The sequence below is a fragment of the Mustela erminea genome, chromosome 10 (assembly GCF_009829155.1).
Source record: "Mustela erminea isolate mMusErm1 chromosome 10, mMusErm1.Pri, whole genome shotgun sequence".
Lineage (NCBI taxonomy): Eukaryota > Metazoa > Chordata > Mammalia > Carnivora > Mustelidae > Mustela > Mustela erminea.
In genome coordinates this window covers 96,227,742-96,253,366 of record NC_045623.1, presented here as the reverse complement: position 1 = coordinate 96,253,366, position 25,625 = coordinate 96,227,742, and the positions used below count along the sequence as shown (strand labels likewise).

Genomic DNA, 25,625 nt, shown 5'->3' with positions numbered 1-25,625 from the left:
ACGCTAAGGGCTCTTTCATTCTTCACAACACCCCTAAAGGCAGATACAATCACTCCCATATGACAGAAGATAAAACTCAGGCTTGGAGAAGTTTTAGACTCTTGCCCAAAGTCTCAGAGCCAGGAGTGGCAGAAGCAGGATTCAAACCCACTTCTAACTCCAAAGGTCATGTTACTAACTCTCAAAGAAACAATACCAAGAATACAACTCAAACACCAGGGGTACTCATAAGTCTTAAGAAAAAAATATCTAAATATTACAGTTAATCCAATCTACAAAATGTTTTAGTTCAAACAATCTACTTCTCACACACCTTCTCCCCATCTCTCCCTCCCTTAAACCTCAGAAATTCACTCTTACCAACTCAGGATCTTTGCGACTAGCCAAAATGTTGCCCTTCTCACCAGGGGCCTGTTTACTGGGGCTTTTAACTCGAGGAGAGCTCTCCAGCGGAGGAGGCGGGGGAGGGGGCGGAGGTGCCACTTTCTCTTTACTGGGGGAGATGGTCTCCTCAAACCATTGCCCCAAAATAGGCTCACTGTCATCATCTAAACAGAGAAAGAAATAAGTAATAAAAATCACACATTTTTACAAAGTTTTCAGTACATCTGCTTTGTGAAAGTGTCTACGTCAAAAGGAACACAAGGATATCTTGATTTCAGGTGGTAGTTACGTGGCTGTATAAATTTGCCAGTACTCATCCAAATGTACCCATAAAACAGGAGCATTTTACGGATGTATACTGTACCTCAATAAAACTAGTATTTCTTAAAGGAACCCAATGATGTCACTTTACTGGCAACAAGTCAAACATTTTGAAAAACAAATTTTTACTTGTCTATCAGTTGTAATGCCCAAAGTAAGAGCTGCACCTTTCACAATACTATACATTACTCCCACAAACCTGATTATAAAGAACCTGAGACATTTTTCTTATTCAATCTCCAAACTTAGACAAGAGGGAGTGCTCGTTTTGCCCTGTTGCTCACTGCAACAGAGTCTGGAGTTCCTCTCCCTACTCCTCCCCAAGCCACACAGCGATGACAACAGCCAAACCAAATCCCTCATACACAACCTCTGGAGATTCACTGGGAAAGCTCAGAACAGAGTTCCCAAAATGCATCCACACAAAAAGAAAGAGGAATGGAGATGTATTCTGATCTTGGGAGGGGAAGGGCTAAAAAGCAATCCGGGCTTCACTGAGAGTAGTTTCTGTCCTTCAGTCTCCACAGTTCAAGTTACTCCTAAATAAGACGTCACCTTTGAGGGCACAGAAAATCAAGATCCACACTAGGCAGGTGAAGACGGCAAACAGAACACTAAAGGAAGCCATGGGGAAACTTCCCGTTGCACTCTGCTGCCTGTCTCCTGAAGACCAAAAAGAGCCCTCTCTACCTTGGCTGCTGTCTTCCTCCGTGCTGCTGAAATCATCCTCATAGTAGGTGTTTGAGTCGGTCGAGGCACTGGCGTCACTGCTCATGGAGCCCTTCCTCTGACGCTGCAGGACGCAGGCCTAGGAAAGCAGGAGGCTTTGTAACTGCTGGTCACAAAAATGGAGCTGCCCTAATTCACCTCGTTCACCACATGAGACACTTTCTCTGTGTCTTTTCCTTTCCTCTAAATCTAGGAAGTCATTCTAATCGCACCTTTCCTTCGAGGCACTTTATCCCACCAAGGCACTCCAAAGCCAAAACTATGGACAAGAATTGAATCAGGGGGCGCCTGGGTGGCTCAGTGGGTTAAGCCGCTGCCTTCGGCTCAGGTCATGATCTCAGGGTCCTGAGATAGAGTCCCGCATCGGGCTCTCTGCTCAGCAGGGAGCCTGCTTCCCTCTCTCTCTCTCCATCTACTTGTGATTTCTCTCTGTCAAATAAATACATAAAATCTTTAAAACAAAAAAACAAAAAAAAGAATTGAATCAGGAGTGCTTCCAGAGTGCCCTCTAAGCTACTGCATCAGCATGACAACCGTCTCAAAGCACCAAGCAATCATATGTATCACAACACTGCAATCAACAACAGATTCAAATGTGCAATCATTTAAGAATTTTGCTCATCTTCAAAACCATAGCCACAACTCTTGAGATTATGAAGGTCACGGTATACAATCTTCTCCATCATTTTGAAAAGGTTATGTAAGAGCTTCCAATTCTCAGAAGCACTGACAACACCCACCTTTCTGTAGGAGGTTGAGAGCAATGTCAACAGCAGGTTTGTCAGTGGAACAGAGTCAATCAGCCGCTGGATCCTCTGGATGGAGGTGCTCTGGGCCATAACACTCAGGACCGCAGGAGGACCATCTGTCTCCCAGCCCTTAAGGGAACCGTAGCAAAAGAGAATTCATGTCCTCCAACTGAGCAGGAAGTAACAGGATCGGACGGCTCATGGGAGCTCCCCAGAAGTAAAACCAGCAATGGAGATGCTGACCCCAAGCACAAGCCCTCACCTTGTGCAGAGCTTCCACTTGTAGGTCTTGAAAGAGAGAAGTTAACAGCTTGACAGCATGGTTTGCCAGTATTACGGAGAGCACCCCAAATCCCTGGTGCCTACACACACACACACAAAAACAAAACAGCAAACAAACAAATTACAACCTCAAAAACAGGGCATCTTGCCATTTGGGGCCTTGACCCCTTTCAGAAACTATGGACCTGTCCCCAGAAGAAAAAAAAAAAATGCACACATAATATCTACATGTAATTTCAAAAACTTCATCTCCCTGAAGCCCACTCACAGCCTGCCTCAGGACCCATAGGCTTCAGGTTAAGAACTCCAGGACTACAGAAAGGCTTCCAAACACCAGCATTTTAGAATTCAAACTATCGGTTCAAATTTACAGGGTGATGTGAAAGATGATGACATTCAAAGGTTGATCGAACTTTTTAAAAAGTCATTCTTGGGCGCCTGGGTGGCTCAGTGGGTTAAGCCGCTGCCTTCGGCTCAGGTCATGATCTCAGGGTCCTGGGATCGAGGCCCGCATCGGGCTCTCTGCTCAGCAGAGAGCCTGCCTCCCTCTCTCTCTCTCTGCCTGCCTCTCCATCTGCTTGGGATTTCTCTCTGTCAAATAAATAAATAAAATCTTTAAAAAAAAAAAAAAAAAAAGTCATTCTTTTGGGTGCCTGGTGGCTCAGTGGGTTAAGCATCTGCCTTCAGCTGAGGTCATGATCTCAGGGTCCCTGCATCAGGCTCCCTGCTCGGTGGACAGCTTGCTTCTCCCTGTCCCTCTGCCTCTGCCTGCAACACCTCCTGCTTGTACTCTCTCTAATAAGTAAAATCTCTAAAAAAAAAAAAACATAAAATTTAAAAAATAATAATAAAAGTCATTCTTTTCAGGAGCTTCTGGGCTGATAAACAGAGGGAAATAAAAGAGTGGTATGTGTTGGAGGGCAGGGATGCTCTGCGCTATTTCTCCACACCCTGCCCTAGGTATCTCTTCAATCTGTTCCAGGTTGACAGCCTCTTATAAGAAACTGCTCATCAATTAAGAAAAAAAGTCATTCTTCTAAGAAAAAGGGTAAAAATCACCAACTTCTATAAAGTATCTAGTCATAAACTAAAGAGAATAAAAACAAAGTTTTAAACTTTAAATGTGAGTAAAACTTTTTCTTTCTGTTCAAATGACCACAGGACAAAAATTAGTAGACCCAATACACAAAGAGCTCGTGTCCATCAGTAAGAAAAAAGGAGAAATACTGAAGAGAAAACAGGGGTAAAAAACACAGTTATGGGGCACCTGGGTGGCTCAGTGGGTTAAGCCTCTGCCTTCGGCTCAGGTCATGATCCCAGGGTCCTGGGATCGAGCCCCGCCTCAGACTCTCTGCTCGGCGGGGAGCCTGCTTCCTCCTCTCTCTCTGCCTGCCTCTCTGCCTACTTGTGATCTCTCTCTCTCTGCCAAATAAATAAATAAAATCTTAAAAAAAAAAAAAAAAAGCACCGTTACAGCAGTACTCATAAAGAAACACAAGTAGGAGTGATGTGATACCATCCTTCTCTTTTAAGATTATACAAACATAGGGCACCTGGGTGGCTCAGTGGTTTAAGCCTCTGCCTTCAGTTCAGGTCATGATCCCAGAGTCCTGGGATCAAGCCCTGCCTCTGGCTCTCTGCTCAGCAGGGAGCCTGCTTCCCCCCTCTCTCTGCCGGCCTCTCTGCCTACTTGTGATTACTGTCAAATAAATGAAGTCTTTAAAAAAAAAAATAAGATTATACAAACATGAAGATTAATGACAGCCACTGTCAAAGATGACCGGGAGAAATGGGCACATGGGCACATACCGATAGTGAGAGTGCCATCAGAACAGTCTAGCAAAACCCTGCAAATTTTTACAGAAGCATGCCATTTTGTTCCAACAATCATACTTCTGGGAATTTACCCCAAGGGGATAATTAAACAAGTTCACAAAGATTTACATTCAGAAAACTTATCAAAGCATAGTTTATCAACACAAGAAATTTAATATAGCCTAAATAAGTGCTTCAATAGGGTAATCAGTTAACAACAGCATGTTTATAGGGTGGAAAACTGCCAGCCATTAAACACTCATAGTGAGTCCAAAACAGCACCACTGAAAAGTTATCTATAATTTCTTTTCTTTTTTGAAGATTTTATTTATTTGACAAAAAGAGATCACAAGTAGGCAGAGAGACAGACAGAGATAGAGAGGGGAGGAAGCAGGCTCCCTGCTGAGCAGAGGGCCCGAAGAGGGGCTCCATCCCAGGACCCTGGGATCATGACCTGAGCCGAAGGCAGAGGCTTTAACCCACTGAGCCACCCAGGTGCCCCCATCTACGATATTTCCTAAAGGCAATCCTGTTCTGTAAACATACACATCTTGTGCACATCAGTGCACATCATGTGCAATGAAAAATGTCTGGAGGAGTGTTTAACCAGTTTGGGAGGTAGAATTTAGGATGACTTATTTTCCCCTTTCTTAAGGTTTGTAACTTACATAAGGTATAGATTTTCTTTTTAAATGTCAAGAAACAAGAGCTGTTTTTTAAACATTACTATTACTTTGAAGGATAGACCTTTTGGCGCCCTCCCATTTCCTGCTACAGTGCCAAGTGTAAAGACAAAAATTCAAAAAATCACAAACTACTGTTCTCTCTGGAACATGCTCATCTCCCTTCTTTGCCTGGTATCTAATATTTTTACCATCCCAATGTCTATTTCAAATTTCAGTTCACTTAACACTTCCTCAAGAAAACCTGCCTTGATTTCTCTGCCCAGGCAAAATACCCTGATTAGAATACTCTCCAGATACAATCTGACATGACCTTTTCACGTCTCTTAGAAATGTGTTTTTGTTTCTGTTGGGTTTTTTTTTTTAAATATACATCACAGCATTCCGGAAATAACACAGAGCTCAGGACAGAGAAGATACTCAGTGAATAATCTGTTAAATGAGGTCCAGAATTGGACTTCCTCCTTGAACTCTAGATATCCATACCAATAGCCAATTCACCATCTCACAAAGAGAGGTCTCAAAGTCATCTCAAACTCAGCATGGCAATAACGAAATTCTATACTTCTTCCCCTTCCTGCCACCCAAGCCCTAAGCCAGTGTTCCCTGTCTCCATAAATTATACAACCCAATTGCTTATGTGAAAAAATTCTGATGTCCTATCTTTCACACTCACCATCCAAGCCATCACCAAATCCTGTCAGCTGTACCTTCCAAACACATGCTGCTTTGACCTCTTCTCTCTACCTTTCCCACAAGCACCCTATTCCAATTCCCTTCATCTCTCATTTGGAATAATGCATGAGCTTCCCAACTACTCTCCCTCCTTTCTGCCTTAGTCCCTGCAGTCTTATTCCCACACCAGCTGGGTTCTTGGGTCACTAAGAATTAATAGATCAGATCACTCCCCTAGGGAAAACCCTCCACCACTTACAGATTACACTTGGCCCAGGCAGATCTGGCCCCTGGCTAGATGTCAATCATGGGGTGCCTGGGTGGCTCAGTAGGTTAAAGCCTCTGCCTTTGCCTCGGGTCACAGTCTCAGGGTCCTGGGATTAGGCCCGCTCGATCCCAGGCAGATTAAGCCTCTGCCTTTAGCTCAAGTCATGATCCCGGGGTCCTGGGGTCGAGCCCTGCATCAGGCTCTCTGCTCAGCGGGGAGCCTGCTTCCCCCTCTCTCTCTGCCTGCCTTTCTGCCTACTTGTGATCTGTCAAATAAATATATAAAATCTTTAAAGAAAAACATGTTAATCATACTCCACCTCCAAATCTGAACTATACCCCCAAAATTTGCATGGCTCACTCTGTCACCTCACATATGTTCTCTCCACCTTGTCCTTAGAGCCCATTTCTTATCATCCTAACTTAAATAACACCCCCGTCACTCCCCAACCCCTCGCTGAGGCCTATTTTTCTTCAAAACACTGCTGTAAGAATCAATCATGAACTTACTAGTGTACTTGCGTTCACTGTTGCTCCAATTAGAAAATAAGCTCCATGAAAGCAGACATTTGCTTTGAACAGCACTACATCCTCCATGCCTGGAAGAGCCCAGCACGTGGCAGGGACTCAAAAAATAAATAAAACCCAGAAATGCCTGGGCTTAGAAAATAAAACCTTGAACCACATGGAAGTCCTATCTCTAACTCCTCTCCAAGCAAGCAGGGCTTACTGTCCAGACTGCATCAGGACGGCAGCAAATGTTCTAGGAAGCAAGCCAAGAGGATCTGACAATCCTCCCCTCAAGTCAAACACACAGGTGAGTAATTAACTGCAAGTCACACCAGCCCGTTTTACAAAACAGAGGCATTTTTTTCTGATTTGAACCTCATAAAAACTCTGAAAGTTATATTACACAGACATTTCCCCCTCTTAGAGATAAGCAGACTCAGAAAAAAATGAGCAATTTGTCCAAATTCACACAGCTATGATGTAGAGAGGAGACAATGATCACTACCTTAGTTGTTAAATTTAACCAGGTACAGTGGCAAAGAGTTCCACTGATGTAAAGATTAGAGGCTTACCCTAGCTCCCTATCAATACAAAACGGCAGTGACACAAAACACAACATGAACAGCCATCGAGTAGACACGTACCCTTTCCCAGGTCCCAGTTTGGGAGAGCCCACTCCCTCTTTTGTTCGAGAAAGGATGTCTCTGACTCGGAGTGCAGCCAGTGGGTCTTTCTCTTTCCCCTTATCGGCCAAGGCAGTGGGACTGAGGTTCAGTATGAGGAAAAGGCTGTTTAACAAGCACCAGGCACCCAGCAGCTGGAAGTTCTGATAGTGCTGTTGAAAAAGTACAAAAGAAAAGGATGACCGCGGAGATCTTACGAGCTATGAGACAGGAATGCAGCAGAGACATACTTCTTACCTCTCCACCAGCCCGCCGGGAGTTGCTGATCGCTTGTCCAATCATGTCATAGATTTCGAGCTGTCCAACATCAAACATACACAGAAAGAAATCTGAGCGAGCTGACTTACTTCATTACAAATTTTAATCCCACCCGAATTAATTTCACTTAGAGAATTTAATATCCTCCAGTCACTTTCTAATGACAGGACTCCATCACACTTTCCTGGACTTTCACATGGTGGTGACTCCTTGTTACACTCAGCTCACGGCTCACCTTCTCAGAGATGTCTCCCCCACACAACCTAAAGCAACACAGCCAGGCCCCCATCAGATCACAGCACCTCACAGGGACGCATCCTACACACCCACCATTCTGGGAGACTATCTCGTGTACTGTAGGCCTCCGCTCAAAGTGCAGTGATGCACAGCAAGCCCTCAGCACACGTGCAGACTGAGTGACTCATCTTTCACAAGGTCCACTGCCACCACGATGACGCGGTGCCTTCTGCAGAGCCAACCACGTGAATGCCCACCTCTCAGACCTGCTACCGGGGGGGAAGGCTATGGAGAGGACTCCACATCCTTTCCTCTCCCCGGAAAGAGGGTAGACCTGGCACTACCTCCTCACTGAACGACGGGGGTCCCCGGTGCGAGGGGACCCAGCTTACACATTTCTGGACAATGGTAGCCGCATCGCTCTCGTAGTCCTCTTCTTTGGAGCTCGTGGACCCCGTCCGCACCTGCTGGGCACTACCCACATGCAGGATGGCCATGCAAGTTGCCACACTCACACCTGGAGGAGGAGGGAAAGATGCACAGATTCCAATCATGGCACAGTCCCAGAAGTCCACCAAAACAGGAACAGAAAATACAACCTACCCCCCAAGCCATTCCATGATCTGACGACTGAGAGTAATGTCCACAAGAGCAAGACTAGACAGCATTACCATCCGGTCCAGCAATCACACTCCAGAGTATTTACCTGAACGAGCTGAACCCTTGCATCCACATCAAAACCTGCACATGAGCACTTCTTAGAGCTTTGTCTGTAACTGCCAACAATGAGAAGCAACTGAGATGCTCTACCACGAACTATGGCACACCCACACAGAGAATATTATTCAGCAATAAAAAAGGGTGAGCGATCAAGTCATAAAAAAATCAGGGAGGAAACTTAAATGTGCACTCCAAGCAGAAGAAGCCAGCCTGTAAAGGCAACATAATGTATAACTGATTCCAATTTTAGGGCACTCTGGCAAAGTTAAAACCATGGAGACAGTAAAAAGCTCAGTGGTTTCTGGCAGCACGGGCAGGAGAGCAGGAGTACTAGGCGGAGCCCGGGGGGACTGCAGAGCAGCGAAACTACATTGTGTCACAGTGATGATAAGTACAGGACATTACACATTTGTCAAAACCCACAGAACCGCCTAACAAAAGGAAACCCTGACGTAAACAATGGACTTCAGATAATTGTATATCAAATACTGGGTTCATCATTATAACAAAGTTCATTACCTTAGTAATGCAATACGTGAATAATAAAGGAAACAGTACTGGGGAGAGAGGGTAGATAGGAATTCTGTATAACCTGCTCAACTTCTCTAAAACTGCTTTAAAAATAAAATCTAGGGCGCCCGGGTGGCTCAGTGGGTTAAGCCGCTGCCTTCGGCTCAGGTCATGATCTCAGGGTCCTGGGATCGAGTCCCCCATCGGGCTCTCTGCTCGGCGGGGAGCCTGCTTCTCTCTCTCTCTCTCTCTCTCTCTCTCTGCGCCAGCCTCTCTACCTACCTGTGATCTCTCTCTGTCAAATAAATAAATAAAATCTTTAAAAAAAAATAAAATAAAATCTATTGGGGGCGCCTGGGGGCTTAGTGGGTTAAAGCTTCTGCCTTCGGCACAGGTCATGATCCCAGGGTCCTGGGATTGAGCCCCAAGTCAGGCTCTCTGCTCAGCATGGAGCCTGCCTCCCTTCCTCTCTCTCTGCTTGCCGCTCTGCCTACTTGTGATCTCTGTCAAATAAATAAATAAAATCTTAAAAATAAGATAAAACCTATTAACTTTAAAACATCACAAAATGAGGGACGCCTGGGTGGCTCAGTTGGTTAAGCAGCTGCCTTCGGCTCAGGTCATGATCCCAGCATCCTGGGATGGAGTCCCACATCGGGCTCCTTGCTCGGCGGGGAGCCTGCTTCTCCCTCTGCCTCTGCCTGCCATTCTGTCTCCCTGTGCTCGCTCTCTCCCCCTCTCTCTCTGATAAATAAATAAAATCTTTAAAAAAAAAAAATAAATAAAACATCACAAAATGATTTCCCATTTTTCCAAGATTATGTGGAAAAACATTCCATGTCTGGTGTTCCTCAAAGACACAAAGGCCAAATCCTTGTCTTTATGTCAAATCCCAGGCCATCAAATTTCAACAACCCACACCTGGGATCTTTAATCCAACTAAAAAATTTTAAGGACTCCTTAACCAATATTAACTAAGTATACGGATAGCCGTGTGATACTCAAGAAATTTCCTAAAAATTAAATAATCCCAACTTAAAATCTACAAAAAATCAAGGACAGAGGATGAGGAAATGAGCACTGGAGACGAGCTAGGGGAGAACACATTTTCCCATGTACCTTTAGCTTTCCTGCTCCCCTGCTGCTGCCCGAGCTCAGGCTCTTACTGTGTCTTGCCTGAATGACTACAAAAATTCCTCCTAACAAAGCTTCCTGCCTCCAAATTTCCCCACACCAAAATATCCTGCACACTGCTGCTTGAATATAGCTCGCAATTTTCAGTGGTTTCTACTGTTTATAGACTTTGTCCAAATGACTTAGACTGCGTTTCTAAGACCTCTGTGATTGTGTCCTCCTTCCTCTCTGGCTATACAATAACCACTAATCACATATTCTCTCCCTTCATCCCTTCCCTCCACACACTTATACAATATGTTCCCCCAAACTCTAGGATATTTTGAGTCCTGCCTCGGCCTCTACCTCCAGATAGCCAAGTTGCAATCCCACCTGCCCTACAGAACTCCTTCATTACTACTGCTTTACCCAATTTAAAGTGCCTTTCTCTTTATATCCCTTTTGCATCCAGATGTTCAAAATAAAGCTATTGAAAGAAAGTAGGGAGATGATCAACCTCAGCATTTATTGGTGTCCCCAAGGTCAGGTTGCCAAAGCTGTTCAAATCCTCACTCAAAGAACCAAGTAAACATCAGAAATTGGCATACCTTCTAAGACATACAGGACTATAGTATTTAAAACCAAGGATCAGTGAATTGGATTAAAAAGTCCCTGTCACAGCAACTTAAAAGAGAGCGAACACCAGCTGTCAAACCCCACTCTCAAGGCAGCATGAGCAACAGGAAGAAAGGGAAATTTGGGGGAGCATGAAGGGTAACATCTGCTGTGTTGATCAATATAAACGGATACCACCTGTTCTGTAAAGGCTTCCCGAGACTTGCTCCCCCAGCAAGACTCCATCTCTCCCTTCTTTGTGCACCCAACTACTCTACATTTCTCTTATTGCCTTTATCACCCCCTACTATATATTATTCCATGTGGTCCTAACTGTTCTCGATAAAGGCTCCTTGAAGGCATGATTACATACTGTTTATCTCAAAATCCCAACAGCACTTGGCATTTTGCTTTCCATACAGCAGATATTTACTATCTGCATATACTATGAAAGCAAATATGCACCTCACATGCCAACAGTTGTGCAACAGCAGTATCATTCACAGGATTCACATGGAGACCTCCTTTCACCTAGATGAGACAGCAGATGATCCTCAGGGATAAGGGCTCAAGGAAAGGGAAGAGAGAAGAGCACGCAGGGTGATCTCATGGCTTCCAGAAAGTATACTTGCACTGAACTAAGAAAATGAGATCAGACATCACAACCCCTCACCTGCATACAGACAACTTAGGCTGAGGACTGTCACATCTTGCAGACGAGAAGGATTGAGAGGTTCCAACACGGGGAGAGAGAGGGTATCCAATGCCATGGTTACATCAATCACCAGTGAATGAAAACTACAACATGACAGAGAAGGAGGTTAACCAAAGTGTCTCCTTGAATCCCTTAATTCTATAATCTGATAATTAAAGAAAGTTAGCGTGCCATAAACAACTACCCAGTTTCTCTCGAGAGCAGCTTTAGAAGGTAAAGCACACATCCTGGAGCACCTTACCCATTCCGAACAGCAGTGGCATCTGCTACTGTGGCCGGCATGATGAAGAAAGAATTGGCCAACACTGCATCTTGAAACCGATTGATGTAGCGCAGGAAATAGGGCAGGTTCAAACACACGCGCAGGAGCTTCTCGGAGCCACCTGCATTAATGACAATTCCATTTAACGGAATTTTTGAAAGCAGAGAAACCAGCTTTATGACAACAATTAAGAGTCTTACCAAGCTCTTGAAGACTAGCCACATTCTGAGCTATAAACACATTCTTGGTTTTGATAGCAGAGGCTTGATCTGTGGATGACTGCTCATCATTTTCCCCTTCAGCCTGAAGAGAAACAAAGGATGTGAAAGGCCTATCATGGTATTATCACCTGCTGACAATGGCCCTACAGTTCAGAATCTAAGCAAGAGCCCAAACCAAGCAGAAGGTCTATGGATACTCTTGAGAATTCCCAGTTAATGAGGAGGGGAATCCCTCACTAATGTTAGGGAAAATAGAAGTTATTTTCCCAAGAGGAGGAGAAAAATATAGAGCTTGAAGATACATATATTCTACAATTAATAGAGAGTGTGATGCCTTTTACAGAAAACTATATGTGTCTTTTATATCTGTTTATTTGCATTAATAAATTTTAGAAGAATGATCATCAAAATAATATCAACAGTACAGGGGCGCCTGGGTGGCTCAGTGGGTTAAAGCCTCTGCCTTCAGCTCAGGTCATGATCCCAGGGTTCTGGAATCAAGCCCCGGGTCAGGCTCTCTGCTCAGCGGGGAGCCTGCTTCCTCCTCTCTCTCTGCCTACTTCTCTGCCTGCTTGTGATCTCTGTCAAATAAATAAATAAAATTTAAAAAATATATATTAACAGTAGAAAGAAAATCACCTCATTTTTTCTTTTTGGTTTGTATTCTTCTATTTCTTTCTACCCTATGCCAATACATCATTTTACATCACAAATATCAGATACAATTGTTACTTTTTTCTAGTATTATCATCTTAAAAGCTCCAAGGGATGAGGATGTTTGGGTAGAGTAACTCACCGGAGTCTGTGGACCCATGGGTGGTGATGCTACAGTTCTAGGGTTGAAAACCGACGTCAACTGATTCAAAAAATTCATCTGTACCTCCTTCTGTCTCAGCTCTGGGCTTACAGGTGAGGCCAGTTCTTTTTGATCTTCCACTGTAAATATAAAACCAAAACCAAGGATGAGCAGAGAGCCACTAGAAGCCAAAGCAGGAAAAGTGGGCCAGGGAAGCAGTCAAAGAACTGGGTCTGGGAAGTGAAGGCTCACCGTCTGAGAGGGTCTTCACCGTTTGTGGCAGCTTGGCTGATTTCATCATTGCTGTGAACGTGATAATTTCAGTCCTGTCTAGTCTACTACAGCCAGTACACAGGCCCTTGATGAGGAGAATCAAGTGTTTCTGAAAAGAAAACGAAGTCAAATATGTCTTTCAGAAGATACTACTCTTTTGGGACTTCTCACTGGCACAGGGCCAAATTCAGGTTCATATCAAGAACTGAAATCAGGGAAAACACTAAAGCGGAGATCACAAGCTGATGGTCCTCAGACCCTATCTGGTTTGCAAATTCGTCGGACTATGCTCACAGTGTGGTTGTTGGATTGTTATTTTTATACTTGAAGTTACATTAACTTTTTAAAACATGGAAGGTTCAACAGACAAATCCAGATTTCTTATCTTTCTCAATAATTCACAAGATACAGCAACTGAGTCTCCACCGCTATCTGGCAACGACTGACTGGAGCTGCACAGTGATTGGCCCTTTACAGCAGGGTCGGGCACCCTTCTCAACTGGCACACTTCAGCCGTTTTATGTTATGTGCCTGACCCCTGGGAACATGGAAGTTTGCGATCATTGCAAAATCCTCTGCAGCCTCTATACCAGAGGCTGGTGAACCACAGCTCCAATTCAGTCCACTGTCTGCTTTTGTAAATTAAGTTTACTGAACCACAGCTATGCTTTTTCATTTATGTATTGTCTGTGGCTGCTTTCATACTACAAAGGCAGAGTTTAAAAGACAGAGATTAGTTGCAAAAGGGACGAAATGGTCAGCGAATTGTTCACTATCTGGCCTGTTAGAGGAAAAGTTCACCAACCCCTGCTCTATACCACCCTTCTCCATCATGCCACTAGTGTGTCAGAGTCCTACCTCAAAATAAGGGCCACAAATGAACCCATCACTCTCACCTGAGACACGGCACAAGCCTCATCTGGATTCTCCAAACGCAGGAGAGAAAACTCAATCAGGACTTTACAGGCTGCTGCCACCGACTGAAGCTGGTTCCGGGGAACTGAGAAAGAAATGGACTTGACTTAACCTCAGACTGCCACAGCTTGGTCAGCCTCATGGCTAGCACATCAAACCAGACAACTCCCAAGCTCTGTGTCCAGCTTCCCAGCACCATTCCATAACAAAAATCATTCAGAACCAACAATCCAAGGGCCAAAGGCATCCTGGCACTGATACCATCCACTGCTTCTAGATCAATCTATCTCACATTTACTGGAAATTCATTATAATAGGAAATACAACACACTAAGTACCAAACACTTCAAATATATTAACCCACTGAATCCTTAAACCAACATTTTGAGTAGGTACTATTGTTACCCCCTCCCCCTCTTTTTCATAACAGATAGGGAAATTACACCATAGAGAGGTTAAATGACTTGCCCAAAGTCACAGGGCTAGAATCAAATCCAGGAAGTCTGGCTCTTGAGTTCAAGCTCTTAACTAGTAGAATATACTACTTCTCCTTTCCCATAGGTTCTAAATGTCTTTTACAAGAGGTTTCCTACACAAAATTTCTTCACGCTAAAAGTGATTCCTCCACCAGTAACCAGTGGTGCTAATAAACACCACAGCACACAACAGTTACCCAGCAACCTTTAGCTTCCTTTCATTTTACTTGCTTAGCAAACTATTTAAGTAAATAATTCAAATTCTTCAGAACTCTGTTAGAGGTTTTGTTTTTTTTTAAGGACATTTTTTAAAATAAGTAAAAATGTAAAAATGCAGAAATAGCAGAAAATAAGAATTAAAAAAAAAGTTTAAAAGATGGGGAACTGAAATTGAAATCCCTTGACATACTAGAGAATACAAAAGGAGAATTTACTTTCTCACCAAAACCAAATAAATAGTGCCTTCATCAGTAGCATCCGAACCTCAAGCTGGTATCCGCCCATCCCCCCTCAACCCCCAGAAATTAACACACTAGTAATTACATGTGCATGTATGAAACCAATAAAATGCTTTTGATTAAGAAGGTACAGTTTAACTTAATAGATTACAAAGCAGACATCCAAACCAAGTACTCTGCAAATCCCTCTTGGTTGGCCTATGTAAAGGAACTTCCAGAGCCTTATCAGACTGACAGTGGTCTCCACTGCTGGGTGAACAGGTTAGGAGTGTTAAAACAGACTTCGTTAACAACCTGTTCAGAGACCTGCAAAGAGAAGACACAACCGTACCCCCCATCCCGAAGCCCTCAGAAGGGAGTGACAAGCATGGAATACTCACTGAGGCTGCAAACTGTTGTGATATAGTGTGTGGAAAGTGCAACAAAAGAGGAGTAGAAGGGCTCGTACTGCTTCTCATGGTGCAGGATTTCGGATTCACTGCAAAGAAAATAATTCAGCTAGTATTTACTTAGTGTTTCCTATCCGCCAGACACCCTACCCCTTCACAGGCATTACGGTCCTTAAAGCAGCCCCATCTGGGAGGCACTATTACCATCCCTATGTTCAAGATTGAGAAAGGGAAGCTCAGCAAATTGAAAGTAAGCACGTTGTTCAAGGTGCATCAGGCTTAAGGAGTAGCAAAGGCTAACAGGCAGGAATCATTTTCACACTCACTTAGAATTGAAGAAGTAGAAGTTAAAACATAGCAGGATGCCAATTTGTCTTATATTACTGGTTGCCAAAGACCAAAAGCTAGTAATATTATGTGCTGACCAAAAAGGAGTAGACCAAGAACACTCAAAATACTGCTAATGGGAATACAGGTCATCATAACCCATTTTGAAGACCAAACAAGACCAGTCCATAATGCAAGAATCAACAGTTCAGGGAAAAATCACCTGATTAATGTTAAAACCCAAAACTCACCAGGTACCAGAGCTCCCATGTTTCCCCACGCCCTCCTATCTCCAACCGGGACACAGGTAGATCACAAAAAATTCAGGGATTTTAACCATATCCCTTATCCTGAGCTGAGGAAATGCCTGCTTCTATGAAAATCTGGAGCCCGTAAATCTTAAAACTATACATTTATGTAATTCTAGCAAATCAGATGCTAATCCACAACCCATGAAACAAGAAGACAATGAAAACAAAAGAAAACAAAACATATCTTATTAAACAGAAAGAACGAAAGAACAGAAGGCTGTGGCTAAACAGCTTCTTCAGTGAGTTAATTCTCCAGCCAGTATCAGACTCTGAAGGGAAATGTACACAGTCAGGACTCTATCCCATTGCCAAATCAACGTAAGAGCCAAAAAGAGAAGTTCAATACTGGGGAGGTGCCGGTGTGAGTGATGAATCACCTCAAATAGCACGAACGAGTCTGGCATTGCAAACACTCTGCTATGTGGGGATTTATCTAGAATAAATGGGGATTTATCAAAGATCAGTTCCTTACCTCAGAATAACCGCTTCACCAAGAAAAAATATTTATGGAGCATCTATGATGTGTAAGGGCTTTCCTGCCCACCAAGGATTTCTACTTGTCAGGTGGACAAAAAAAGAGGAAACAGAAACCTTTAAACACTTGTAATGCTCAACTTCGTGGCCATCATACTGGTAGAGGTCATATCCTACTCAGCAGAAAACTTCTACTAAATCCCCTCTTCTACCTCATACACTTAGTTGTTCTTTCACTTTCGTCCTTGTATTTTCTTAGTCATTGTTCTAAGGTTTCCCCACCCTGTAATTTGAAGTATTTTACTGAGTCATTTACCTTCTGTTTTATTTCAAAAGTTCAGAGCTGCTTATCCCCGTTTTCTTTAGCTGAACAGGCTTACTAGAACTAAGAGAAAAACTACCCACCCAAAGGATAAACTTACTCTGTTGTTTTCATTTCCATTCAGATAATGAAATACATCCATAATACAAGAATAAATTCATTTAACTGGCTGGTTCAATGTTGACCCTTTGTGATTTTCCTGCTCTAGAAATGCACAACTGCCTTATTCCAATTAAAAAAAAAAACAAAAAAACAAAAAAAAAAAACAACAACAACAACACAAGAATGTACTTTGAGGAAAGATGGACATTGGCATGCAAAAAACTGTAGCACTCCCAAGCTCCACTTACAGTTTGCTTAGGGCAACTAAGGAGAAACATGGGGAAATTAATTTGAAAAGACTTGAAGGAGGGAGTAGGACATGTGGACATGTGGCCCAAAGGACATTATCATATCTCTTGATTTTAAAGAAACAAGTGTGTATGAGTAGTCTAATAACTTGCTGCCACCCTCATTCCCCAATAATCTGAAAAACACCAAGATACCAGAAGACTCAAAGAAATGGAAAAAATGGGACAAAGGGCAAGAAGTTAGGTAGGAATGGGGAAGAATGAAGAACTGCAGGCAAATATAACAAAGAGAAAGGAAAATAAGACTTATAGGTAAAAATATCTCTCTCCTCTGGGTGGTCGGCTATCTTCCTCAGACATCTGCTTCTTCTAACAAACATTCCAACCACAACACCGCTGGGGTTGAAACACTCCTGAAAAACAGGGAATCTGAAACGCTTATATCCCATACAAAAAAAATGTGAGGCAGAGAACAAAGGGAAACAGCAGCTAGCAGTCTGGTCACAGAAATCTAATTTGACATCTAAGTAAAAAATAACTGGCTCAGGTCTGGAAATCTCTAGCTTTTTTCAGGAAGAGGTGGAATGCCAAGAGGACAAAATAAAAGACCACAGATTCACCTTCCTTCTCCCCCTCAGACACCATACTATCTACATCTTTTTTCTAAACTATGGAAACTCCACACACCCCTTTCCCTTCATCAAAGTCATAAACTCCCAAGAACAGAATCCACTATGCCTGTTTCATGACAGGATCAGGAAACAAGTAAGCATAATGAATACAATTTAAGAATGACAGCATTAAAAAAAATATGCTTACTGAACATCTGCTGTATGTCAGAGTACCACACATTTAACCAAAGAACTAAAAGCTTTCCGGCACCTCCTTCACTCTTGACAAACCTGTGGTGAACGTACAATAAGACATTAGGACTAATCTCACAATTACACGCTATCATTTGGTGGCAAGCTTTTTTTTTTCCTGTAGGTCAATCATGAACTTCTGTCCTACAGCCTGGCAGAAGCTTGACACCAGTGTATCCCTTTCTCCCTTTCAAGAGATTTAGGAAATGACAAAACACTATCTAATAGAGATTTTGTAATAGCTTCCGCCTTCCCAAGTAGGTCTCTCTGGCCTAAATTTTATCAAATACCTGGGAGGCAGAGACTGAAAGAGACATCATTAAGAGGCCAGGACAGCCTAGGAAGGGCTGGCTCATGGGAAACAGGCTTTTTTTTTTTTTTTTTTTTTTTTTTTGGTAACTTATGAAAGGTCAAAGTGTTCAATGACAATCATGGTCACCAACATATCTCACACAGAGTTATGAAAGGAAGACAGGACCTTAAAATACAAGGTTACATTCAACAATTATACTAACTAATCCCAAATATGGCACGTGTTCCACTGAGCTTATTCTAGCTCCATTTCTGGTCTGGAAAAGTAAAAGCACTGTAAAGATTTTCAATCCTTACTATTAAAACAAATGCTAGCAAAAGGCAGTAGAAATGAAAATAAATGTCTTGTTAAGTAAACTCAGGTATGTTTTTCTTTTAAAAATCAAAGGACACTTTTGAAATATGTTTCCCAGTTTACCCATACAAATCTATTCCCCCTTTGTTTCACAGCTGGTTACGAAGTCAAACTTAATTAACAGGATCTAGACCTAGACATTGTTATCTACCTCTTCTTCAAACCCAAAGTTCAATTCCAACTATAAAGGTATCAAAGACTAGAGATGGCAAGTGGAATGGGGGAGCACGGAGGAGTCTCAGGGCAAATCATCGTCTCCAGTGGTTAAATAGGGAGGAATTCAATGGATGAGTGGGCTGTCACACAGGAAGGAAGAGCTGGCAAAGATGGAGTCAGGACATCTAAAAGGGAAGCAGAGAATAGCAGCTTCCAACAGAAAAACGGGTCTCTGGAGGCAAGGGAGGGAAACATGGATGGCAGTCATGACAACAGAAAGGGGACCCCAAATGAGAGCAGCAATTCCAGAAGGAGCAGCCTAGGCACCTACTAACCCTTTGATTACCTACGAAACAAAGCCCACCACAGCATCTATACAGTGATGGCTCTGATCTGGCCCTATAATCCATGGCAATAACTTTATATTCAAGAAATACTTCTTGGGGCACCTGGGTGGCTCAGTGGGTTGAGCCGCTGCCTTCGGCTCGGGTCATGATCTCAGGGTCCTGGGATCGAGTCCCGCATGGGTCTCTCTGCTCAGCGGGGAGCCTGCTTCCCTCTCTCTCTCTCTGCCTGCCTCTCTGCCTACTTGTGATCTCTCTCTGTCAAATAAATAAATAAAATCTTAAAAAAAAAAAAAAAAAAAAAAAAAAAAAGAAATACTTCCACAATTCTGACACCTTCGTTTCATTTTTTTTTTAAAGATTTTATTTATTGGGGCACCTGGGTGGCTTAGTCAGTTAAGTGTCTGTCTTTGGCTCAGGTCAAGATCCCAGGGTCCTGGAATGGAACCCACATCAGGCTCCTGCTTCTCCCTCTCCTAGAGCTGCTCCCCCTGCTTGTGCTCTCTCACTCTCACTGCCAAATAAATAAAATCTTCATTAAAAATTTTTTTTAAATAAATACTTTATTTATTTATTTAGAGAGTGCAGGTGCAAGCAGGGAGGGCAGAGAGAGAGAATCTCAAGCAGACTCTGCGCTGAGCTTCATCTCACCACCAGATCATGACCTGAGCTGAAATCAAGAGTCGGATGTTTAACCGACGGAGATACCACGGCGCCCCTCATTTTTTTTTTTTTTTTGAAAGGCAAAAACTTATGAGAAACAGAATAGTAGGGTATTAACTTCTGCTCTAAACCAGGGTCTGGCACTGGTTTTGTAACAGCCCATATTTAAGAATGGGTTCTGCAATGTTTATTTGGCTGAAAAATAACTGTTAAAACCATTTTGTGACATATAAATATATGAAATTCACATTTTAGTGTCTACTAATAAGATGTGGAACACAGCCACACCCATTCACTTACATCTTGTGTTAAGGCTGCTTTTGCTATACAATGACTGAGTTGACTAATACACACAGAGAATGTACAGCCTGCAAATATTTACTCTCTGGCCCTTTCAAAAAAAAAAAAGGCATGCCGACCTCTGCTCTACACCAAACTGAACACTAGTAGGTTTGGTTGTTTTTTACTGTAAACAACTTGTAAACCAGGTATTCTGAAAACTTTTCTTAGGATGATATTCCTCTCAGAGACCCTAAAGAGGACATAGAACCACCTTTCCAAGTAAATTGAGCAACAAAACCGGAAGCAAGACTCCAGGGATCCTGCCTTACAATAAAAGCTTTTGTTAGTAAACATCCATTAGTTTGGATATCTTTCCTAAATTGTGAAGAGAGTTCTTACTTCTGTCTACAAACACAGGAAACTCTTGATTACCTTAGGGTGCACGAGGGGGCACTGTCACTCACTTGACAAAATTCAATCCTAGTTTGATATATTCGGTTTTGGCTCCTTCTACAAGCTTGACAGAGTTGCTAAACCATTATTGTTTTAAAAAGACGGATCCGGAATACCGGATGAATGGGAGGGTCTCACGTCCGTAAAAACATAAAAGCAGGGGCACCTGGGTGGCTCAGTGGGTTAAAGCCTCTGCCTTCAGTTTGGGTTACGATCCCAGGGTCCCTGCATAGAGCCCCACATCGGACTGTCTGCTCAGCAGGGAGCGTGCTTCCCCCTTTCTCTCCCCCTGCCTCTCTATTTGTGATCTCTGTCTGTCAAATAAATAAATAAATAAATAAATTTTTTTTAAAAGCCACACACATAAAAGCAGGGGTAGCTGGCTGGCTTAGTGGGGCATGCAAATATTGATCTTGGGTTTGAGAATTAGAGCTCCACATTGGGTGTGGAGATAACTTAAAAATAAAATCTTTGGGGCGCCTGGGTGGCTCAGTGGGTCAAGCCTCTGCCTTCGGCTCAGGTCATGATCTCAGGGTCCTGGGATCGAGCCCCGCATCAGGCTCTCTGCTCAGCAGGAAGCCTGCTTCCCCCTCTCTCTCTGCCTGCCTCTCTGCCTACTTGTGATCTCTGTCAAATCCATAAATAAAATCTTAAAAAAAAAAAATCTTTGAAATAAATAAGTAAATAAATAAATACAAATATTTTAGAGTGGTATATCATCCATTACAAGTCACATGATGAGTATAATGTAGGAAAAATACCGCCAAGCCAAATGTTTAAAACAGTTAAAAAAGAGGCCACCTAACTTGAATGCAGTATCTTGATACTTGCTTACATCTTTAAAATATTCCGGGCTTAATAATTAGATAGGAAAATCCATCTGTAAAGTTAACAGTAAAATTACCAAACCCGGCCATTATTTTATTATAACTTAAAAAAAAAGCACTTCATCCAAAGCATCACAAACCTAACAACAGGCACTGCAATAAACAATCTGTCAAGTCATGGGCCTTCCTTAGTAATAAAGAGCAGTTTCTAACCTTCTGGATGACATTAAGATATACCCTTGCCGGCAAGAGGCTAAAATGACCCAATCAGCAACTGCAGATTGTTGAAGGTTTGACTAGCAAAATAAAAGTGAGACTCCCTTTAAAAGCAAGTCTACCATTAAACCAATGAAAGACTCCTCGGAGCGATGTTAAGTCAGGAAAACACAGGCATCCTGATACCATGGCCTTGTTGAACACAACGATCACGATCTAAGAACTCTGGACAAAAGGACGAAGCGATTTAATACCAAACCAATAAATGACCCCGTTTTTAAGAGCCTGAAGATGATTTTGAGAGGGAGCGCGCGCGCAAGCGAGGGCAGTTTCTGTGGGAAAATGACCTCAGACTAACACTGAAATGGTCTCATCAAAGACCGTTACAGTAGCAACATACAGTAAGTGCAACCTGAAAACAAAAGTCCTGAGTGGTCACTAGTGGCTTCAACCACAGAAACAGCACGTGCCCCCAGTGATTACAGCGCCACGGGAAGACCGTTATTAAATTATGCGGCACATCTCCAATTTAAACCCCAGGCTCCGCTCTGGCCCAGGCCAGGGGGATGAGTGCGGGCAAGAAATGCAAACTCATCAGTGCTATGACCTTAACACAGGGGGCAGCCCCGGGGACATTCCCCGAAGAGCGCGAAGCGTCCCGAAGTCACTCCCGAACGGGTCCAGCCACGCCCTCTGAAGAGGGCGTCTTCAAAAGTTTTCCTCGGAAGGGAAATCGAGGCACGATAATTTACATGGACCGGAGGAAGGAGCCCTGGACAAGCCCTCGTCCGCCTGGATCGGGGAGCCCCGAAGCCGGGGCTGGGGCGGGGGGGCGCCCAGCAGCAGAAGGCAGCCCTGGAAGCGGGTCCAGACTATCCCGCACGACCTCCCCTCCCCCTCTCTGCGCCCGCCTCGCCGGGGCCGCCGCCCGGTACCTCTCGATGACTGAGGCCACCAGCTGCGGCAACTCCTTCATCTCGAAGGCTGAATAGGACGCAGACAGCAGGGGCCGAACCGCCACCTCCCAGCCCGGGGTTGTGTCAGCCCCCGTCGCCGGGGCCCCGGGCGCCGGCGCCGCCGCCTCTTCGCCGCCGCTCGTCGCCATCTTCCGTCGTACTACTGCGGCTCCCTTCGGGGGCTTGCCACCGGCCCAGCGCCGCCTCCCGGGAGGGGGCGGAAGTGACGCAATCCGTGTGTCAGACTGTGCGACGCAGTCGCAGAGCAAAACACGCGTCGCTCAGGGCGACCTCCCTCAGCTCTCAGGAGAAAGGCGGCACCGCGCGGAGGCGAGCCGGAGGAACTGCGCCTGCGCAAAATTTACGCCTTAGTAGGAGGCGGGGGGGGGGCGGTAACGCCCGCGCCTGCGCGCTGGGAGTCGTTTCTGTTAGTAGGAGAGAAGTGGCTCCGGGGCATCGGGGAAAGGTGAGTAGGAGATTTGGTTGAAGTTAGCAAAACCAGGACAGCGGAACAGGCTATGCATCTGCGGATATAGTGGCCCCGACCGGAGACAGCTAAGGACGAGAGTCTGATCACTCACCCGCTTGCTTCCCTCCCGAATGTCCCCCACAAAGTGATACGACAGTGCTACGTAGTCTACTAAACTTTCTGCTCCCCGCGCCACCTCTCGCTGTTACTAGTCCCAAATCCCTGTTGTGTTTTGATTACCCTCACTAATAATATTACCAGCTCGCATGTTACATCGCTCTTTGCATGTAACGGTTATCATTAAAGCCAGGTTTTCCTCCAAGAATAGCCTTGACGGCATTCTTTCCCTAATGCAAAATAGCTCTTTTCTGACTGCAAGTGGAAATCGATCATCAGGTACCAATTTATTTATCAGAATTACACGGGTAACAAAAGGAGGTCATCCAAAACTTCGGGAAGAATTTCAGGGCTTCAGGATTTCAAACCATGCACAGTTCTTGCGAAGATGTCTTTATTTAGGCAGACTGGGGGTCACAGGGCCCAGGGCTTGACGTCCTCCACTGACACCTCCCCATCCCCGCCCGCCCAGAATGTCCTCGAAGCATGCATAGTTTTCCTTGAGCCAACTGTCAAGGCCAGCTGCTTTTACCTCTTAGATCTGGAACTCAGATCGCTATATCGGCAAAAAGCCCGTTATTAAAGCTTACATTCTTTCTTTGCTGGTGGAAAAATGGGGGAAACACAACAAAGGCAGATGCTTTTACCCACGGAGCCACCCAGGCACCCCTCCAGGTTAAGATCTTTATAGGGGTGCCTTGGTGGTTCAGTCCGTTAAGCATCTGCCTTCAGCTCAGGTTATGATCCCAGGGTCCTGGGATTTAGCCCCACATCTTGCTCCCTGCTAGATGGGGAGTCTGCTTCTCCCTCTCCTTCTGCATCTCTCCCTGATTGTGCTCTGTCTTGCTCTGTCAAATAAATAAATAATTTATTATTTATCTGTCAAATAAATAAATAAAATCTTCAAAACAAAAAAAAAGATCCTTCTTATAAATACCACATCAGTTCCCGTATTGGAGATGTGTTCTTGCATTGCTGCAAAGATTTGGAATGGCATCCACATTCTAATTTTTTTTTTTTTTTTAAGTAAACTGTGTACCTACCATAGGGCTTGAATTCAGGACCATGGAATCAAGAGTCACATGCTCTACCAACTGAGCCAGCCCGGTGCCCTTCCACATTCTAAATTTAGATAAGGAACACAATACATAGAGGACTAAAAAAGACTTCTAGACAAAACACAAGCTTCTAATATTCTAGTACAGAAAATAAGATAGAAACCAAAGAATAATAATTTCCATAAATTAGTAACTGAAGGATTTAAAATATTCGTTTCCTTCTAATCACAAGTGGCTGGGTAAAGAACTAAAATTTTAAAACTTACAAAAGAGAGATATGATATGATATGATCGTATTACAAGAAGTGCAGTGAAAGAAAAAAATTAAGCAGCCATGACGGAATGGTATCAGTATGGGAACTCAGACTAGAAGGAAGTGTAAAGAAATTCGCAGGGAAGTAAAAACATTCTGTATCTTGACAGGGGTCATGATCACATGGATATGCACACAATATTCATTCAACTATATGCTTATGATGTGTACACCTTAGCAGTTAAAAATTATACTTCAGGGGCGCCTGGGTGGCTCAGTGGGTTAAGCTGCCGCCTTCGCCTCAGGTCATGATCTCAGGGTCCTGGGATCGAGTCCCGCATCAGGCTCTCTGCTCAGCAGGGAAGCCTGCTTCCCTCTCTCTCTCTGCCTGCCTCTCCATCTACTTGTGATTTCTCTCTGTCAAATAAATACATAAAAGTCTTTTAAAAAATAAAATAAAAAATAAAAATAAAAATAAAAATAAATTATACTTCAATCTAAAAACAAGGGGGATGTGGGTGGCTTAGTAGCCTAACGGTTCCCCCTTTAAAGATTTTTTTTTTTACTTGACAGAAAGAGCACAAGTAGGCAGAGTGGCAGGCAGAGGGAGAGGGAAAAGTGGGCTCTTCACTGAGCAGGGAGCCCAATGCAGTCCTCAATCCCAGGACCCCGGGATCATGACCTGAGCTGAAGGCGGGCACCTAATCAACTGAGCCACCCAGGCGCACCAAACTCTTGATTTCGGCCCAGGTCATGATCTCAGGGTCACGAAATCAAGCCCCCTCCATCAAGCTCTGTACTCAGCATGGAACCTGCTTAAGATTCTGTCACTCTGGGGCACCTGGGTGGCTCAGTGGGTTAAAGCCTCTGCCTTCCGCTCAGGTCATGATCCCAGAGCCCTGCATCAGTCTCTCTGCTCAGCATGGAGCCTGCTTCCTCCTTTCTCTCTGCCTGCCTCTCTGCCGGCTTGTAATCTCTGTCTGTCAAATAAATAAATAAAATCTTTTATGGGGAGTTAGAGAGGAGAAGGGAGTTGCAGCAAATTGGAAGGGGAGGTGAACCATGAGAGACTATGGACTCTGAAAAACAATCTGAGGGGTTTGAAGTGGCGGGGGGGTACGGGGGGTGGGAGGTTGGGGTACCAGGTGGTGGGTATTATAGAGGGCACGGATTGCATAGAGCACTGGGTGTGGTGCAAAAATAATGAATACTGTTATGCTGAAAATAAATAATTTTTTTTAAAAAATGAAAAACACATTAAAAAAAAGATTGTGTCACTCTCCCCCCCTTAATAAATAAATAAAATTCTTAAACGATCTCTTAACAAAATAAAATGAAAACAACAACAAGAGGTCATTGTCACTCACTCCAGGAACCTCAAAGCCAGAAATACTGGCAGTTTTTATTTCAAAAAAATTCCATCTGATTAAGAGTTGTGCATTATTCGTTACTTAAGTAAAT

At 43.8% G+C, this 25,625-nt stretch overlaps 1 protein-coding gene across 8 annotated transcripts in view; it reads right to left on the bottom strand.

The window, feature by feature from the left end:
• The window catches only part of UBR4 (ubiquitin protein ligase E3 component n-recognin 4), a 136,859-nt gene extending 114,364 nt beyond the window's left edge, over positions 1 to 22,495 (bottom strand). For 6 of the 8 annotated variants that reach the window (XM_032302693.1, XM_032302695.1, XM_032302699.1 and 3 more), the window contains exons 1-15: positions 22,247 to 22,495; positions 15,048 to 15,145; positions 13,715 to 13,818; positions 12,798 to 12,927; positions 12,546 to 12,685; positions 11,729 to 11,831; positions 11,508 to 11,649; positions 11,225 to 11,349; positions 7,986 to 8,110; positions 7,336 to 7,395; positions 7,060 to 7,250; positions 2,446 to 2,545; positions 2,175 to 2,312; positions 1,396 to 1,513; positions 361 to 548 (exon numbers count right to left, since the gene is read on the bottom strand). In XM_032302693.1, coding sequence (XP_032158584.1) covers positions 361 to 548; positions 1,396 to 1,513; positions 2,175 to 2,312; positions 2,446 to 2,545; positions 7,060 to 7,250; positions 7,336 to 7,395; positions 7,986 to 8,110; positions 11,225 to 11,349; positions 11,508 to 11,649; positions 11,729 to 11,831; positions 12,546 to 12,685; positions 12,798 to 12,927; positions 13,715 to 13,818; positions 15,048 to 15,145; positions 22,247 to 22,416 — 1,932 coding nt within the window. In that variant the 5' untranslated portion in view covers positions 22,417 to 22,495. The remainder of the gene's footprint in view (positions 1 to 360; positions 549 to 1,395; positions 1,514 to 2,174; positions 2,313 to 2,445; positions 2,546 to 7,059; positions 7,251 to 7,335; positions 7,396 to 7,985; positions 8,111 to 11,224; positions 11,350 to 11,507; positions 11,650 to 11,728; positions 11,832 to 12,545; positions 12,686 to 12,797; positions 12,928 to 13,714; positions 13,819 to 15,047; positions 15,146 to 22,246) is intronic. The other 2 variants (XM_032302694.1, XM_032302700.1) reach the window with 1 other exon arrangement.
• Positions 22,496 to 25,625: the final 3,130 nt, after the last annotated feature.